General features: G+C 55.4%; 1 protein-coding gene across 1 annotated transcript in view; it reads right to left on the bottom strand.

Moving 5' to 3' along the window:
* The window catches only part of Dnah1 (dynein axonemal heavy chain 1), a 62,855-nt gene that overhangs the window by 29,205 nt on the left and 14,645 nt on the right, over positions 1-19,005 (bottom strand). The window contains exons 11-36 of the mRNA XM_028891217.2: positions 18,058-18,269; positions 17,210-17,508; positions 16,223-16,373; positions 15,259-15,452; positions 14,390-14,615; positions 13,728-13,847; positions 13,190-13,272; positions 11,758-11,899; positions 11,201-11,356; positions 10,587-10,785; positions 10,147-10,400; positions 9,326-9,538; positions 8,073-8,237; positions 7,499-7,620; positions 7,253-7,358; positions 6,612-6,791; positions 6,237-6,377; positions 5,613-5,776; positions 4,878-4,991; positions 4,355-4,543; positions 4,056-4,161; positions 3,385-3,498; positions 2,739-2,888; positions 2,325-2,411; positions 2,030-2,216; positions 11-102 (exon numbers count right to left, since the gene is read on the bottom strand). Coding sequence (XP_028747050.1) covers positions 11-102; positions 2,030-2,216; positions 2,325-2,411; positions 2,739-2,888; positions 3,385-3,498; positions 4,056-4,161; positions 4,355-4,543; positions 4,878-4,991; positions 5,613-5,776; positions 6,237-6,377; positions 6,612-6,791; positions 7,253-7,358; positions 7,499-7,620; positions 8,073-8,237; positions 9,326-9,538; positions 10,147-10,400; positions 10,587-10,785; positions 11,201-11,356; positions 11,758-11,899; positions 13,190-13,272; positions 13,728-13,847; positions 14,390-14,615; positions 15,259-15,452; positions 16,223-16,373; positions 17,210-17,508; positions 18,058-18,269 — 4,166 coding nt within the window. The remainder of the gene's footprint in view (positions 1-10; positions 103-2,029; positions 2,217-2,324; positions 2,412-2,738; positions 2,889-3,384; positions 3,499-4,055; positions 4,162-4,354; positions 4,544-4,877; positions 4,992-5,612; positions 5,777-6,236; positions 6,378-6,611; positions 6,792-7,252; positions 7,359-7,498; positions 7,621-8,072; positions 8,238-9,325; positions 9,539-10,146; positions 10,401-10,586; positions 10,786-11,200; positions 11,357-11,757; positions 11,900-13,189; positions 13,273-13,727; positions 13,848-14,389; positions 14,616-15,258; positions 15,453-16,222; positions 16,374-17,209; positions 17,509-18,057; positions 18,270-19,005) is intronic.

Here is a 19,005-nt window from a genome sequence, read left to right as displayed (position 1 = left end):
TTCTGCTTACATTACTCTTGCCAGAGCCCGTGGGCCCAACAAGCATGAGGCCGTGCCGTACCACCGTGGTCTCGTAAAGCTGGATGCACTTGATCAGGAAGCCTAGGGGACAGGGCGGGGGGACCTGGGTCAGAGGGTGGGGTTGAGTCATGTCCCTGAGGGCTAGCTGGTGTGGTCTCAGGTGTGTCACTTGGACCCCCTGAGCCTCAGTGTCTTCATTTGCAAAGTGGGGAAGGGCAGTAAGGCCTGTGCCATAGGCAGGGGCAGGGGACGCCCCTCGCACAGGGCCGCCAGGGCACGGAGCAGAACCTCCCTAGATGCCCGTCCACATTAGTGTCGCCACCACTGCCCACCACTGTCTGGTTGGGGCAGCCATTACGGGCCTCAGAATGAACTTCTTTCCCGAAGCGACTGCCCAGTCTCCTGAGAGCACCAGCCTGAGAAAGTGCTTTCCAGTGTGAGGCAGAATTCGAGGGTCAGAATCCCAGTCAGTCAGGAGCTTTAGGAAAGAGCACATTGCCTTGGCCCTAGGGGTTGGGGGTGGTTGTGGCTCTGTCAGGCTCAGGGGTCCCTGCCAAAGGGATGGGGTACAAAGGATGAGGGAGGATGAAGCTGACCCAAGGCTGTGGGGCAAGAGAAGAGCCCAGGGCTTGATTTAATAGGCTTGCTGGAGGAGGTGGCCAGGGAGGGGGTGTTACGCTACACATGGAACAGAAAGCCATGGGAAGCACCGAGGAAGCGGCCCCACAGGGCTGAGATGAGCAAATGAACTGATCAGGCCCTAGTGGAGGCCTGTGTGGCCAGACATGCCTTCCTTAGAGAGTCCCCGCCCCTAAGGACCTTCTGGGAGGTGCTGGGAGGAGAAGCGGAGCGGCTGTGCCTGTGGGGATCAAGAATGCCAGCTGCGCCAGGCGTTGGTGGCACACGCCTTTAATCCCAGCACTCGGGAGGCAGAGGCAGGTGGATCTCTGTGAGTTTGAGGCCAGCCTGGTCTACAGAGTGAGTTCCAGGAAAGGTGCAAAGCTACACAGAGAAACCCTGTCTCAAAAAACCATAAAAAAAAAAAAAAAAGCCAGCTGCATGGACATGTGGTGACCAAGCTGGGGAGAGGACAGTCTCAACCAGTGGATGTCAGCTTGGCACAAGCTTGGGCCATTTGGCAAGAGGGAACCTCAACTGAGGAAAGTTCCCATCCTATTGGACTGTGCACAAGTGTGTGGCATTTTCTTCACGACTGTGGGTGGTGCCACCCCTGTGTTGGTGGTCCTGGGTGCTATATGAAAGCAGGCCGAGGCCAGGTGGGCGGTGGTGGCGCATGGCTATAATCCCAGCACTGTGGAGGTAGAGGCAGGCGGATCTCTGAGTTCAAGACCAGCTCTAGTCTACAGAGCGAGTTCCAGGACAGTCAGGGCTGCACAGAGAAACCCTATCTCAAAAAAAAAACAAAAAAACAAACAAAAAAAAAAAAAAACAAAAAAAACAAAAAAAACAAACAAAAAGCAGCAAAAACCAAAACAAACGAACAAGAAGCAGGTGGAGCAAGCCATGGGAGCAAGCCAGTAAGTAGCACTCCTCCATGGCCTTCGATTCCGTTTCTGCTTTCAGGTTCCTGCCTTGACTCCCTCCAGTGATGGATTGTGACCTGAGAGTTATATGACAAAATAATCCCTTTTCTCCTCAAATTGTTTTGGTCAGGTTGTTTTGTCACAGCAACAGAAAGCCTAACTAAGACACTCAATAAACACTCATTGCTGCATGAAGCAAGGCTAGAGAGGGGACCTTGAGTTGGGATGGCTGCTACCACAGGCAGAAGACCTTAATTGGAGGGTCTTGGTAAAGACACATGCTGCCCATCACCTGGAGAGCACTAGTAAGGACAAGTCCAGGGGCACCTTGGTCAGTGGCGAGGGACCCTTGAGACAGCATTGCCCGGTCCCTGTCTCCAGCCCTGGACTCCAAGGTGGCTGGAGCCAGCACCTCCTCAGATTGGAACCCATAGGTCTGTAGAAATCCTGGGGCCAGAGCTCACCCTCCACATCCTTGAGGTTGCTCTTCTCACAGGCCTTGCGAATGGCGTGGTCCAGGATGCCATAGTCAGTCTCCTCCTCTTTGATGGTAGGAAACAGATCGGACACAATCCCTGCAAAGAGCTTGAGGTCTTCCTGCAGGAACTTGGGCACGTTCACATCCCGGATGGCCCGAAGGCAGATCAGCTCCTGTAGTAGGGGCCGGCAAGGGCTTCAGGGTGGTGGGCTGGGGCTGCCCCTCCAGGGCGGGGACCCTCCTGAAGCCCTCTCCGTGGGAGCTCTGTGGCTAGAGCTCACCTCATTCATGGTGGGGTTTTCTCTCTTGAGGTTCCCAGCGGCTGAGATGACAGTCTTCACAGCTCTCATTCCAAAGTCATAGTGATCCTGTTGGCACCATGGGAAGAAGCTCGTGTGGGCGCTGTCCTTCTTGGTTCGGTCTTGTCAACACTGCCTCTGGCGTGGAACCTGGCCGTGCCTCATCACCCATCCTGTAGCTGAGATGTCCTTTTCCCCACAGGCCTGCACACTGTATCCCGGGCTAGGTGCCCCTTCTCCGGGACCTTGTACTTCATCCTCCCTACAACTCTCCGGCTTATAGGCATGCCTGTTCTGAATCTCTCCCTCACAGAAGGTGAATTTGGAATAGCTCTCGAGGTGGAAGTAGATGGCCACACTTCAGTCCGAGTCTGTGGAACTAACCGGGGGCCTTACCTGGGAGCTGAGCTGCTCAGAAGACAGCTTGAAGGTAGTGGTGATCTTCTTGGCCAGCACGTTGGCCTCATTGAAGCCAAAGGAGTAGAGGGAGATCTCGGCGATCATGGCGTAATCGGGGACCATCATGGCCACAGGTCGGAAGAGGGCCTGGACACACAACATACACGTGAAAGGCAGACAGATCACAGCCCCAGCCCGGGACTTAGCCCATCCTCTGGACCGTCTGATCACAGCTGGGATTCTCTGTGCCACACCGGCACCCTGAGGCTTCCACCCTGTGCCGCGCTTACCATTAGAAATAGCTGCTTGGTGTCGATGGACACCTTCTCCACGTAACTTCCAGGAGAGGGCCCCCCTCACTGCCTGTCTTCCCATTTTCCTCACACACCCACCTCAGCAGCTTCTATCAGACACCCTGCACCCTGCCCCACAGGAATCCCAGACTCCTCCCATGCCCTGAGACAAGTCCAGGGCCCCCGCTCTGTAGTTGGGTGTGGTCCGATGGGTTCCCTGGACAGGAGTGCCGCCACAGGGAGTTGCAGTTCTTCGGCAGCTAGCTGTGCGTTCTCGAACTAGAACCTGAGCATCCTAGAGTCCAGGTTAGAGCTCCCTCACCTTCTGACCACCCCGGGCCTCGACTTACCTTCAGGTTGTCAGGCAGCTCGGTGCGGCCGGCATAGCCTGGGTTCATGGTGATAAACACGGCACAGGACGGCACCAGGGGGATCTCAACACCCTCAAACACGAAGCGCTCCACCTGTATGTGAGGGGCAGGGGTTGGCCCACCAAGAGATTAAAGATGCCCAGACCTTCCTGTCCTTTGACTGGGCTCCTTCATGCCATTGAGGTCAGCCAGGCTGGATTCCTGGTGCTGGGTTAGATCTCCCAGGATCTATCCTAAGCACCTTAGGTCTCAATGATCTCCCATGGGCTACCAGGACCTGGCTCCAGTTCCTCAGAGGTTTCCACACAGTTGCTGCTTCCCTACATCCACTATTCACAGTTCTGACTGGACCCTTAAGATTTACTCAAACTCAACCCTGAACAGAACCTAGGGCTCTACTTCAAGTGGAGTGCATCAGCTTTTCAGCTCTTGTCCCTTGGTCAAGATCCTTGGCTACCCTGAACAAGGCGGGTGAGAGGACCGATGCCCTGGGCTTTCCATAAGAGCTAGGGTGTAGGACAGGGCTCCCTTTACCCGAGGTAAGGCCTGAGGGCAGGATGTGTGGTTTGGAATTGACTATAAAATCCTTTTAGACATGGCACTCGGGGTGATGGGGGCAGTGCCATCCCTCTAGGGTGCCCAAGGCTCACCCGCTGCTGCTGTGCCTTCTGGATGGTGGTGATCTGCTGAGCCACCACAGACAGCACCTCGATGTCAATCCGATTAAACTCGTCGAAGCAGGCCCAGGCCCCCGCGCTAAGCAAAACAAGGCATTGGGGTGGGGCATGCACTCCAACAACCCTCTGGCCTCCCTGGGGAAGGGCTCCACCCCTGGCCCGCTGAGCTGGGCCTTTGACTTCTGCCACTCCTCCCTGTCCCCGGGAGTCGCCTCCTGGCCAGTGTTCTCCCCTGCTTCTTTCTCCCTGTGCCGGCTCACACCCATGCTCACCTGGCCAGGCCCTTGAAGAACTTGCCCATGGCCATGAAGTCGAGCTGGTCAGAGCAGTTGAACACAACTGTCTGTATGGCCAAGGCCTTTCCCAGGTCTTTCGTGGTCTCGGTCTTCCCTGTGCCGGCTGGGCCCGCTGGCGCACCCCCAAACTTGAGGTGCAAGGCTCCAGTCAGGGTCAGATAGCACCTGTGGGAGAGAAAGGAGGTGGCGTGGGCCACAGCCACCCTGGGCGCTCCTCTTCCTGGGGTGGGTGTTCCACAGACCCGAGGCACTTCCCCCCCCAGGACCCTGAGGATCAGCAGCTCTTCCTCCTCCTCCTCCCTCCTCTCAGGACCAGGTATACCAGCCCCGACGGCCAGGGTCAGGACAGGAGCCTGGGGCTGGGTACCGGGGTAGTGTCTCCTGCCCCATTTCTGCGCCTTGCTGAGCTTTGTTTAGAGACCCCCCCCCCCCCGGTGGGCTGGATGACCTAAAGCTACCCATTTCCCTTACTCCAAAGCCAGCTGGGGAGGGCCTTCACCTGTCAGTGAGGGGAGTGATCACCAGCCTCCCGCTGTTGCCTAGGTACTCGTAGCCATAGATGAACTCAGCGTTCACAGCACGGATGTACAGGTCATTATTTGTCCAGTAGTACCTAGCAATGCAGGGACACGGGTTTCTGGACATGGGGCCACAGGCCACTGAGTAGGTGTACAGTTAAAAAGAGGAGACCATTTTAGAGAAAAAAGACACAAAATATACCCTTATCCATCTTTTCTCTGCTTTGAGGCCAGGGACAAGTGCTGTGGGATGGTCTGTATGTCAAATCTGTTGCTCTGATTGGTCAATAAATAAAACACTGATTGGCCAGTGGCTAGGCAGGAAGTATAGGCGGGACTAACAGAGAAGGAGAATTAAGGGAACAGGAAGGGAAAGGGAGTCACTGCCAGCCGCCACCATGACAAGCCTCATGTGAAGACACCGGTAAGCCACAAGCCACGTGGCAAGGTATAGATTTATGGAAGTGGATTAATTTAAGCTATAAGAACAGTTAGCAAGAAGCCTGCCATGGCCATACAGTTTGTAAGCAATATAAGTCTCTGTGTTTACTTGGTTGGGTCTGAGCGGCTGTGGGACTGGCGGGTGACAGAGGTTTGTCCTGACTCTGGGCCAGGCAGGAAAACTCTAGCTACAGGCAAGCCTCGTGTGGGTTGACAGTATCCCCACCCCTAGCCTCATCCATTCCGGCCCTGGGGTCGCTCGCCATGACCCTCACCTGAGCTGCGAGATCCACTCGAAGTCATGGACACTGACGACATTCTCGACGATCAGCTTGCTCACCACATCCTTGGCGTGGACCTCAATCACAATGAGTGCCGAAAGTACCGCCCGCTGCATGCGGGACAGTTTCCCTCGAACCAGGGCCACCAGGTCACTGAGCTGAGGGCATGGGGAAATCACTGTAGAGACCTGAGCTCTGGAGGGAGCCCCTCATTCTGGGGCTTCTGCTGGTCTGAGGTGGGAGGAGAGCAAGGACTGGGCCAGGGAAGAAGGAAGAGCACACAGAGCACATGCATGGTACCCGCCTCGGCGGTGTGCGGCGTCATCGCTACGCTCAGGGCTGGGAATGGAGTCTGGAGTGTGGCGATAAGCGCGGATCATGGATAGCCCAAGGGATGGTACAGGAAAATCCTAGGGACTGCCTCACTGGCCGTTAGGAGAGGGGCACCTGCCCAGTCTCAGAGCCCTCTTTAGGGCCCCTCTTCTGGTGCTACAGAGTCTGATCTGCTCCTTGGACCTCACCTTTGCCCTCTTCCAGGCTTGATGCAGGAAAATGTTCCTAGGAGAACTGGGTGTGGGGTGTTGGGGTGTGGGGGGCACCAGTCTTCTTCAACCCTACCTGTTTGGAGAGCTGGGGGAAAAGCTTGCTGCTGGTGTTGCCAGCCTCGAGAGACTGGCCTACTTCCATTGTCCAGTACGTCTGGCAGCCAGCAATGGTCACCTGGCCCGGCCAGTTCAGAACCCACTCAGTTCTGAGCATCTGGAGAGACAACATGAGCAGACTGACTCAGGTGCTGCCAGCCCTGACCCTGTCCTCTTCCTCGCTCGAACGTTGTCTGTGCTTCAGCCGTTCGAGCTCTGGGTTCAAATGTTCCCTCAGAAAGACGGCAGCTATGACGCCCTGAGCCTCTCGAGGGCTGACAGGTGGCTGGGGGGAGAGGGGCACTGAGGAGGGAACGCACTGGAGGCGGCCGAGCAGGAAGGCTGTACTCACTGTGGGGTAGGCCTTGATGGCCCGCTCGATGATGTCACGCACACTGGCCTTCATGCTGCGCTCCACCTCCAGCAGCCAGTCCTCCACATTGTTGGAAGGGTAGATGGAGAAAGACAGTTCCACCTCTTCCCCCTCTGCTGAGTACATGTGTGTGATCTCCAGGTCCTCCTGGAACAGCAGCTAAGGGCAAACAGGGTTGGGTAGGAGCAGAGGACTCTGGGGTGGCCGAGGGCTTGCCCTCAGCCCCAGGCTGACCTGGCCAGACCCCTGCCCCTTGCCCTGTGCAGGGCCACCCCCCAGGGTTTGCCTTCCCTGGGCCTTCCCCAACAGCAGCTTGACAGGATGTGTCTAAGCCCCTGGGGAATGAGGCTAAGCTGGCCCGTCTGCGCTTCCACCCCTCACGGGTCTCAGTATTCTGAGGGTGGGAGCTGCTGGCTGAGTTAGGACCCCAGGGCTCCCAGGCTCAGGGAGAGGGGTGGGTTCCTTAGCTAACACCCCCTTCCTGCCAGCCCCGGGTATGCCGCTGAGGACCGGGGTCTCTCTTGCCCTCTCATCTCTAAGAGGGATGGGCGTGAGAGGAGAGGCGTCTCCTCCGGAGAGCACCCCAGTACTCAGGCCACGCCTCAGGCCCGGCTACACACCCGGGCGATGTTCTCGAAGCATTTCCGCAGGTGGGGCTGCACGGCCGTGGGGTCCTTGGTTTGTGACAAGATCTCCAGCAGTTCATCATCTGACAGGAAGTAGAATCTTCCAAGGGAACATTGGGGGTGAAGAAGGTCAGGTGGACCTGCCGGGCCCCGGCAGCCCCCAAACAACCGACATGGTGCTTCCTAGCTTGGAAGAGCAGCCGAGAGCCCCACCGTGTGGTCTTGGGCCGCGGCCCCTACCTGGGGAAGGCACTCCGCTTGGTCTCCAGGTACTCGCTGAGGCCCTTCTGTACCAGGTCCAGCAGCTTGTTGCAGTCCCTCAGGCTGTCCAGCAGCCTCTGGTCAGCACACACATTGATCACCTGCAGGAACCAGGCCCAGCCAGGGAGAGAAAGTGGGGGTGAGTAGGGTGGTGTCACCAGACAGTGCCCACGCCAGCCAGACACCGCCAGGGAGGGTGAGGGGCAGGAAATTGAGGCCTGGTCTAAGGAGTGCCTCCATCAGCCCTGAGAAACCATTCTGTAGTCAAAAAAGAAGGGTAATAAGGCTAAGGAGTTGTCTTTTGCAGGACTGGGCAGGATCTCTAAAACACTAAAACCACTGTGTCTGAGGGGCGTCTCCGGTACCAGGACTCCACTCCCAAGGACATAAGCCACAACCAAAGCCTTCAGATTGGTCCTTCATCCTTGTTTAGGGAGTGAAAAGACCAAGAAATCCCCAGCCATGTAATTAGGGTCCCTTGGGGGTCCTAGCAGCCTTCCCAGGCCCCTGGAGCTCACCTCCTGGTCTCCCCACACCCTGCCCCATGGTTCACCTCCCGGTTTTCATAGGCGTTCTTCATGATCTTCCTCCAGATGCGCTCCATGGTTTGGTAGCGCTTGCTCTCCACGGGCAGCTGCCTGGTGATGTCCTCAGAGCTGAAGATGGGCTCCAGGTAGAGCCAGGCGCGCTGGCAGTTCAGCCATTCCTCTAGCACTTCCTGGGGAGGCAGGGCAGGGGAGGTACTGTCAGAGTTGGGGGCTCGGATAGGGTTTCGTGTCCATGATGGAGACATGTCACCCCATTAGAGTGCAGGGCAGAGCACCCAGATCAGAGCCAGTGTCTACTGGGTAACTTTCCTTTCTGTCTCCCAGTTCCCCACCTGGGATTTACCTCGTCTTTACCCATCAATGCAAACTGATTCCTTCATCTCTGCTCAGGAAAGATGGTTGATTATCAGCACCATGGTTAGCTCTGTATCAGGCCCATGCCAGGCTTAAAACGGGCACCAAGAAGATGAGGGGAAGCGGGCATGGGCTCCCGTTCTTGAGGAATACACTAGTGGTCACTCTGCTCCTGGGTCGCTAAGGACCCCGTATGTGTGAAGCCTCTTTAAGAGGTGCTAAGCGAGGGCCTCACTGGGAATATCCTGCAGGCTGGTGTGGGTGAGTCGTGAGTTGCTTGTGCTAAGCTTTGGGGGAGGTGGGAGGTGGGGCTGGGATTGCAGGTGTGAGCGCAGCAGAGGGGCCTGTGACCAATGCTGCGTGAATAATCCCCTTCACCTGACTTCCGGCCCTCACTGGCATGTGTACAACACCCAGGAAGGACTGAAGGAGAAGGCTGTGGGACACACCTTCAGGCCTGCCCTCTAGGGCTCTGCTGCGGGCAGCCCCTGCCTCTGGTCTTGAAAGCCGGAGACAGCTGTAGTCCTAAGCTCCCTGGCCTCTCTCTCCTCAAAGTATCACCAAAGGGGATGGGAATGGGAGGCTCAGGACAGGGTGGGAAAGAATACTGAGGCGCCTGGGGGCCTCATAGTGTCCAACCCATAAAGTTCCAATGACTAGACTGTCCCAAGCTTAGGCAGCCACATTGTCTAAATTGAGGGCCACTCTTTCCACAGCCTTGACCTCCTCTTTCAGTAGCTGTACCTCATACGTGAGTGGCACCATCCTGGCACCCTCCTCCACATGGAGGCTTGTCAGAGATCCGGGAGCTGGGGCAACGGGGGCCAAGTGGCATACCTAAATACAGTTAAGTGCCGCTTGGCGGACAGCGCTCCTTCGCAGGGACAAAGGGAAGAAGGCCCACCTGGGTCAGCTTGAGTTTGGTCTCCCAGGAGTTGATGCGCTGCTCAAAGGGCTTCTTGTACGGGGAGAAGGACATGCTCTGCGTCATGACAATGTGGTCATCGAGCAGCTGGGAGGCTTCGTCTGGGCTCTTGAGGATGTAGGTGTCTGTCTCCTTGTAGGGCAGCACGTTGAACAGGATGGATGACCATTCCTTCTCCATCTTGTCCAGTGCCTGGGGCAGGGAACCGTCAAGAGCTGTGAGCTCGGAAAGGACCGACTGTTATGCCATCTGACCAGCACTGGGCAGGGACGTCACGGACTCTGCCAGGCCCCACGGGCAGATACTCCCAGCTCGCCTAATCGGCAAGTTCCCCGTGGGCCTCTGTCAGAATCCGGAGTTGACTCAAGCTCATGTGAGAGGCAGTTGGGTGCCAGTTAGCAGTGTGGTCTCTCCTAAAGAATGTGTTATTTTGGCCACTGCTGAGCCTCCCTGAGCCTTAAAGGTCTCTAATTAATTAATTTAATTAATTTTTAGCAGTGCGGAGGGTTAAACTCATGCATCAAGGCTGGCTACATCCTCAACTCCTGCACTCATCTGTCAAATGATGATAATGCTATCTATTAGCTCCTTGCTAGTCTTGAGAGGGAAACTGAGGATTGTAGCAGCGGTGGCTATTATGCCAAGCACTTCAGCTACATCACTAACTTTTAGTAATATGTACCCGCACCCCAGGGGTGGAGCCTGTCATCCTTCCAAGTGGCTGTCACTGCAAGAGCGAGAGACCAGCCTGTCCAGCAGGGGCCAGGTAGGATCAGGCCTGCCGCTGGTTGGGTACTCACCTGTTCAATAGCATACTCCTTGCCAGCCACCTCAGCCACCTTGCTGATGCTCTCAATATGGTCCTGAAGGTTCATCTCGAGGCAGCGGGCAAAGGTCAAGTTGGCCTTGGGCCTGACATTGATGTTGATCTCATTGGACAGTACCTCCCAGTGCCGGTTCCGCATACCAGGGTTGCGCAGGCCTTGGATCAGCGGGATGTAAGGCTTAAACTCTTCTATACGTGCTCGAATGTCCAAAGCCACATCCTGGCAGGCTGTGGGGTAAGCAGGAGGGCACGAAGGTTAGCCAGTCCAGGGCAGAGAGGTGACAGACAGGCGGGGTACCCAGGAAAGGGGCTGGCTGCCTATCCTGCTGTCTGACCATGTATTGGGCAGGGAAGAACAAACCCTGCCAAGCCCTGTCTTTTGCATGGGCCCCACTGGCAAATATTCTCAGCTACCTGGGATGTCCTTGAACTGCTTCACACACTTATGCATGGTCTTAAAGGACTCAATGACATTCTTCTCTAGCTGCTCAGCATCAATGGCTGATAGGGGGTCATTCATCCAGCTCTCAGACCAACGCAGCCAGTCTGAGGCTGTGGTCCAGAGGTCCAGGTAGGGTTGGAATTCCTTCACCATTCTTGAGAGCTTGTCGTACTACAGGGGCAGAAAGTGGGGCTGTCAGGATGCTCACAGGGCTTTCCCCACACCATCTCTACACTGGCCAGGTCCTCTCTCCTCCTTTGTTCTTGGCTGCTAGCCCTGCTCTTGCCCCACGGACCCAGTCCAGACTTCCAGACTTCCCTTCTCCTGCCAAGTCTGGGCTTTGGATACTGAGCTTCCAAGGTCTAGGCCGACCCTCAACTCCAACCCCCCCCCCCCCGCTTGTTTCTCCTAGCTTCCTCATCCTGAGAGCCAAGGAAGGTTTATCCCGTAGCCAGCTCAGTTCTACCCTAGCATGCCCGAGCCCTGCCCCCATAGCAGCTGGGCTCTGCTATGGCTGCAGATCCAAGTTGCTTCCTGAAGCCCTAGTGGGTAGGGCAAGGTTCCCACAGTAGCACAGCAGGCCTACGTTGGTGATGGGCAAGCCAAAGATGCGCTCGCGGTTGTTGTAGAGCATGGCCAGCTGCTGGCAGTCCTTTAGCTGCTTCTTGACCCGCCGCACCTCGTTGGCAATCTCGTGTGCTCGTGCAATCTCCACATGGGTGGAGAAACCGGCCACCACCAGCTGTGGGCCAAGGGGCAAGGGTTAAATGCACCTGAGTCCTATGATGATGTGCATTCCACATACCCAAGGCATTGACTCCTGGCTGAAAGAATGTTCTTTTGTGGTGAGCCGTTTGCCAGAAACCACAGGCAGGCTATTACAGGACTGGGGAGCGAATGTGGATCTTTGAACACTGTGCCCACTGCCCACTGGGATGCCAGTCATCTAATCAAGAAGGTTGGGTCCATTATTGCCTTGCAGTTCATTCTCTCGGCCCTTTTGTGAATCTGTCCATTCGGTCATCTGTCATCTACTGACTCGGCATCTCCTAAATGCAAGCTGTAGGACGTGCGTGCGTGCGTGCGTGCGTGCGTGCGTGTAATGGACAGCAGGTCCTAGCAGAGCCCTAAGCCAAGCCCCACCTGCAGTCCTTCCAGCTTCTCCTGGAAATTGTTCTGGTCCATGATCTGGATTTTTCGGAACTTCTCCTCATCCTCCACATGCTGCTGCCGCACCATGTCTATCTGCCCGAGGATCTTAGAGGGCCAGTTGTTGGCAGCCCATCTGGCAGGGAAGAGTACCAGGATTGGGGAAAATGCCACAGCTGAAGTGATAGGATAGAAAGGAAGGGCCACCCTTCCAGGTGCCCAGGCCCCAAACCTAAGCAGCTAGGGTGTGAGCAGGGCTGGGTTCGGGTGAGATGAAAGAAACAGGCTACCAGCTGGATCTGGCTGGAACTGGGAAACTGGGAAGTCTGAGTTAAGCTGGGAGGCTGCCACTGCCACCAGTGGGGGACGCCCCTGCCCTGCCTTCTGGGGGCCATGGTCAGCGTCCGGTGCGTTGCAGCTCCAGTGCGCCTATGCAGAGGGGCAAAGGGGAAGTAGCAGGAGAGGATGACAAGTGTGCTGGCTAGTCTATGTCAACTTGACACAGGCTAGAGGAATCGGAGGGAGCTCCGGTTGAGAACCTGCCTCCGGACATTTTCTTAATTGGTGTTTGAGGTCAGAGGGCTCAGCCCATTGTGGGCGGTGCTTCCCCTTGGCTGGTGGTCCTGAGTGCTATAGAAAAGCAGGCTGGGTGAGCTGTGGGCAGCAAGGCTGTAAGCAACACTCTTCCATGGCCTCTGCATCAGCTCCTCCCTCCCGGTGCCTGCCCTAACTGCCTTCACTGAGGAAGTGTGATAGAGAACTCTAAGCGATAAAAGCCCGTTCCTCCCTACGTTGCTTTTGGCCATGGCGTTTCATCACAGAAACAGAAACCTTAGCTAAGACAATATATTTTCTCTTAAATCCTAGGGTTCTCAGATGAGGCAAAATCAAGTCTCTAGCCTGCATGCATGCCTTTGTTGACCAACCAGGGCCATCAGGCCAGCTTTCCTCACACCAACCGGCTCCCTCTGCCACCTGACGCAAGGCCTCAGGGGAACTTAAGGGTTCTAACTACAGCTGGCTTAGAAGTGTCCACCCTTGGGAGGGCTCCGTCTGAACATGTCAGGCTGATGTGTGGGACCTCCATCTGTAAACCTGGGTGAGGTTTCTAGTGCACAGGAGCAATTTTGCTTTCCTTTACTGTTCCCAACCACTCCATGTCCAGGGTAGAAGTGTATACAAGCTCGTTGACAGGACAGAGATGTGGTCCCTAGGCCAAGATAATTTGCCCCCACAATTTCTTATGTCCACAGGTCTCCTGGTTTGCCTGACCCTGGCGCCTGGGAGGAGCCATGGCTTAGAGCATCTTGGCATTTCCGGTGTGACTTCGTAGCTTGTGACAGCTGGTACATTTGCTCACCACTGCAGCTCAGCATCTCCTGCTGCCCACCCATTATCTGGTGTCGAGAACAATGCTCCCACTCACTTGTCATTGAAGTCGTCTGTGGTAAGGTTGTATAAGAATTCATCCATGACATCGTAGTCAGACATGACCTTTACAATCCGCTCCTGCATGAGCAGGGAATGATAAGCCATGCTGGAGAGGGGGTTACTTAGACGAGTCCTCCCGAGTGGCTGGGGGCCAGGGAGAAGGTGCTTTCTTCCAGAGAGGGGAAGCCTCACTAGGTTTTAAAGCCAGGCCCAGGGCTCCAAGAGCCATGGCCACCACATCTCTGGTTCCTGTCCTCTGATGTATGCCTCCAGTCCTCCTGTCTGCCCAGGGAGCACAGCTCTGAATCTCCACAGCACCCCCAACCTATAACCCTTGGTCCCTGCCAGTCCCTGGGTATCTGCTTTACCTCACCACCTGGCTCTGCTCTCTCAGCCTCTGCCTGTCCCAGCTCCCAGGCTCTGACCAATAATAGTTTTAGGTATCCAGCCCCTGGGGCCCTAATGCACCACCCAACTCCAGCTTCCGGTCCCACTGGGCTCCTGGACACCCAGCACCAGTGTGCCTGCCTTACCTCCAGCAGTACCAGCTTTTCAGGAATGCCCTTCATCCAGTCTCGGAGCTCAGCAAGCTCCTCAATGCTGTTGGGCTTCTCGTAGATCTTGCGGCTAATGCCTCGGAACTCCTCACAGATCTGGTGGGTAGGTAAGGGTTGGAGGGCTCTAGGGAGGGTTATGCGCCTTGCCTACCCTGGGGCCTGTTTCTCTTCAGGGTCCCCAGGGCCTGGAAGTCAAGCGTTCTACGGTGGCCATACTCTGCTGTGCTTTCCAAGGGAGAGGCTCCTGACAGGCTCACTAGGCTTCGGAGATCTCTTCTGAGGCGAAGGCATCACCCAGTGTGCGCCACCCTCACAGTCTCCTCAGGACCCAGGGACACACTTAGGGTTTCTGACATCTGTGCTTGCACACCCTCAGCGTTACGGAACAGTCCAGCTCAGGCTGTCCTTCACAAGAGCTTCCCGGGTTTCTAAAAGGCTAGGGATGGAGGTACCAACCTAGTAACATATGGAGACAGATGAATGCAGGCAGGGGTCAAGCAAGGGTGACTTCTTTGACCCAGGCACCTGAAGACACCCCCAGACTTCACCTAGGGCGTCTCATTAGTGGGAGTAAACCATGTGTGCAAGGCTGCTTGTGTGTTGCCATGGTCGCTGGGGCCAGGCCAGTTGTTACTTACGCTGTCTACCTCCTTGTGTAAGTTCTTGGCTAGGATATCCAGCATAGAGGTGGCCAGGGCCTTGCGCTTTTTGGACAGGCTCTGCTTAACATTGTCGACGTTGATGTAGAATGGCCCAATGACGATGCTGCCAGGCAGCGAGTTGTCTAGGATCTCTTTCTCCTTCAGGTGGGTCAGTACCACTTCTCGAACCTCCTCTGCTGACGGGCACTGAATCTGATAGGTCCTAAAGGCAGTGTGCATGAGCAGAAAGCAGGGGGTGGTTATCAGGATGGGAGGAGATGCATTCACAGACAGACAGACAGACACATACACACATGCACACACACTGACACATGCACACACACACACTGACAGACAGACAGACACATACACACATGCACACACACTGACACACACATGCACACACACTGACACACACATGCACACACACTGACACACATGCACACACACTGACACACACATGCACACACACAGACACACACATGCACACACACTGACACACACACACACACTGACAGACAGACAGACAGACACATACACACATGCACACACACTGACACACACATGCACACACACTGACACACGCACACACACACACTGACAGACAGACAGACACATACACACATGCACACACACTGACACATACACACACACACATACACACACACACATACACACACACATACACACTGACAGACAGACACATGCACACACACTGACACACACACACACACACAGACAGACAGACAGGCACATACACACACTCACACACACTGACACATACACACACACACACACACACACACACACACGCACGCACGCGCACACACACACACTGACAGACAGACAGACAGACAGATACACACTTGAGGAAGGTGCTGATGTCATTGTTGTTCAGCTCCAGATACTTCCTGTACTCCTTAGCATAGGCCTGCAGTGGGACCATGGCCTTGCGGATGGCAGTGGTGATGCTAGCCCGCAGCTCCTCTACCAGTGGCTCATGGAGCCCCACGGACTCCAGCAGAGGGTCACCACTGATAAAGATGTCCTCCATCACCAGCTTTACGGAAAAGGACAAGAGAAGGCGTCTAAGGCCGGGTGAGCCGTAGAGCGGGTGGCAGAGTGGTCTAAAGCCTGAGCAGGCAGCCATGTGGGCAAGCACAGGCAAGATGTCGCAGGCGTGGGGGAAGGGCTTGCAATGGCGTGTCTGAGAAATGACTGTGCACTAAATTACTAAATTACTAAAGCAAATGCGGGAGCTACGGTGAGGCCGACCGAGGGAACGCATCCTCTCGGCCTGGTCTGACTCGGACTTGCCAAGGATAGGAGCAGGTGAGGCGGCCCAGGCTGCTTGCTGAGGGCGCCGAGAGCAGGAGATTCAGGGAGGGACTCGTATGGGGGCGCTTGGGCCTGCAGAGCGGGCTGTGTGCAGCTCGGTGTATGTGCAGCCGTGGTGACTTGAGCCCTGGGACGCTAGCTGTGTGTGTAACTCCACCTGAGTCTACACTTGAGGTGGGAAAGGGGCTGGGAGCTGGAGAAGATAGAGAGAGTGGGGCACAGGGCAGAGGTGGCTGTGGCAGGGTTATTCCAATAAGTCTAAGAACCAAACTGATGTCCTGATACTCAGCTGTCTGGTAAACTAGGTTCAACTGGTTTATTCTCTCCAGGTCTACAAGGCAGTGGTGCTAGCAGCCCCATGTGAGGTGAGGATTAAAGGGGGTCTTTATGAGTTTCAGAGCCACGTGTACTGCCCGTGAAGAGGAAGGCCAGTGGTAACCAACTACTCTGTGGCTCTCAGCAGCTAGGCCATGCTCAGCCTGTAGCACATACCTTCTCTAGTTGGGGTACAGCATGGGTGGCCAGGATACCCTTGTCAAAGAGGTTGAGCAGAGTCACCTCAAACTGCTCTAGGGGCGTGCTGTAGTGCACCCCTGAGCTGTCCAGCACCAAGTCTACGATGAACAGGGGATTCTTCCGAGGCCTGGAGGCAGATAACTAGGCTGACTGAGAATGCCTACCCCTTCTTACCAGTATTCTTATCTCAAGCTTCTTTAAGCATAACACTGCCTTCTCTTCCCCTACAGAAACCCCCGATGTACTAGACAGAAAGCTTGGGGCCAGCCACAAAGGTTCTTTGGCTCTTGCCCCAGAAATCCTGGGGCACTCCAGAGGTAACACCATCCTACCTTGGTCCTGAGGTCATTGGACAAGTTCGCCAGGCCTAGGTGCTTGCTAGAGCCCCCATGCTCTTCCTGGGAACCAGCTCTCCTCAGCTTCAGAAGTTTAAGGCACATCAAAAGCCTTTCTGATAGATTCCAGTGAGGGTTCTGTTGATAGCTTCTGACTTACTAAAAATAAATCCAGCCCCCAGTACTGAACCCAGGAAGAGCTTGGTGGTCTAGACTGGAACCTCTGACCTGTCCCATCCTGCCAGTTACCTCTAGTGTCCTCATACGACCTCCTCCCTGACCCCAAGCAAAGGCCCATTCCCAGAGTACATCATGAAATTGGCAATGACAGTATCTATTAAATGGCTTGCTATGCCTGTCTCCCACTGAAGTAAGATACAGTAAAAACTGTATCTCAGAGTCCCCTAAGACCAATATCTGGTTCATGGAAAAGGGCTCAGTATTATCAAAGCAACTCAAAGAGTGAGCGCATGAATGATGATCGCCAGAAGGTAAGCCGGACGGAGCTGGAGGGGACACCTGGAGATGGCCAAACTCTCTCCGATGTCAAGAACCTAGTGTGTGGGGCACCCTGGCATCGGTTGCCCAGCCAAGCCGTTTCCCGGTGCCTCTGCCCACCTGAACCCACCTGTAGGGGCTGTTGACAAGTTCATCGCCCCAGGCCATGTCGTCTGTGCAGTCAAGCACGCTGTAGCAAGCGTCACCAATGAACTGCGAGAAGCTGGCCAGGGAGTCCTGCACCAGGAAGCGCAGCGTGTCCTGCAGCATGTACTTGATGAGCTCCATCAGCTTGCGCAGCTTGGACATGAGGTAGACCTCCCAGTTGGTCTCGTAAAGGTTGTACCAGCCCTTGCTCATGTCTCGAAGGCTGCTTCGCATAGCTACTTTCAGTGTGCTGACCCAGCTATCCTTGAGGAACATCTGCACCTGGAGTGGACACACATGTCATCAAAAAGCCACTCCAGGGACCCACCATCCACAGCTACTATGCTCAAGGGTAATATACCAGGACTCTTGAGACTCCTATGACAATGGAGGGAAATCTCCTACAACTTGTTGCCAAGCTCTGCGGATCAATGCCCTCAGTGTGACATCTGGGGTCCAGGGCTGCTTGGAGGCGAGGCAGGGGACATGGGCCTCAGAAGCAGCCGTGGGAAAGAGACAGGTACCCAGAAGAGGAGGAGGCAGAGATGGAGAACACACCAGTAAGACAGGATTGGGCAGAGGGGGGGCTGCAGCCACGCCCCTCACACCCTGGTCCTCAAGGGGTGTGATTCCTGTTCCCCCTTAAGACAAGAAACCTGCCCTAAGGCCACCAGAGCTGGATCAGAGGGGCTGGAAAGGAAGCCTGCCCTGGTTCTCCCTGCACTGCAAGATGAACCCCACCCTTGCCCCACTCCAGCAGGGCCTAGAGGCCTCTACTGTGGGCTGTGAGGGCCCGAGGGCCCCATCCTTCATGCTCTGATGCCCGGGTACCTGGGAGAGGGTTTGGGACTGGATCTGTTCAAATTCCTCCAGGCGGCTGTACTTGGAGAGGCTTGAGTGGAACAGGGACATGGCATTCACCTTGTTGCATTCAGCCCGCACCTTGCTCAGAGCCGTGATGACTTCTGGCCGAGTGAGCAGGGACACGAAAGTGAAATCTTCCTTTTGCTCCCGGAAGGGGTACTTGGGGACACTCACCAGCCCTGCAGAGGTGGGGGCAAAAGGCAGCATTGGACCTGGGGCACACTGAGGGCCAGGACTCGTCCACAGAGTGCTTGACGGATGAGACACACCTGCTTCCTTCCCAGGAGAGCCAACTTCATTCCCAGAACCCTGCTTTTCCTACTCTAGGCCCACAGTGAGTCACCTGCTCTGAGATTCCCTCCAGGCTCATTAGTGGTCACTGGCCCCTTTGAATAGTGGGGGGTACCTGTAGGCTCCTCCCTATCAACACTACCCATGCTACATGAAGCTGGAGGCTGGTCTGGAGCCTACCCTGAATCCCCAAAGAAGGAACATTTGGCTATAAAAATGCTTGATATCCACATATCCCACACAAGAATCTGGGGCCAGGAAATGTACTCTGCATGCATGAGTAGGCTCAAAGCAAGGAGAACTCTTGGGGTTTGTTCTGAGACTTGGTCTTCCACATGTCCATGGTGCTGTAGCAATGCCAACTCTACTCCTGTTACTGAAGGAAGAAAGGCTGATATACCTTTGAGGCCTGACTATTAGGATCCTAACATCTACTTTTGACCATGGCTTTCCTGGTACATATTTACCTTATGGCTTCTGCATTACTGGGAAACATGCACACACACACACACACACACACACACACACACACACACACACACAGAGAGAGAGAGAGAGAGAGAGAGAGAGAGAGAGAGAGAGAGAGATTTTCCTTGGACAAGATTTTCCTGGGCATCTGGAAAA

This window comes from Peromyscus leucopus, chromosome 9, assembly GCF_004664715.2.
Source record: "Peromyscus leucopus breed LL Stock chromosome 9, UCI_PerLeu_2.1, whole genome shotgun sequence".
NCBI classification, from domain to species: Eukaryota; Metazoa; Chordata; class Mammalia; order Rodentia; family Cricetidae; genus Peromyscus; species Peromyscus leucopus.
This window is presented reverse-complemented; position numbering and strand designations above follow the sequence as displayed.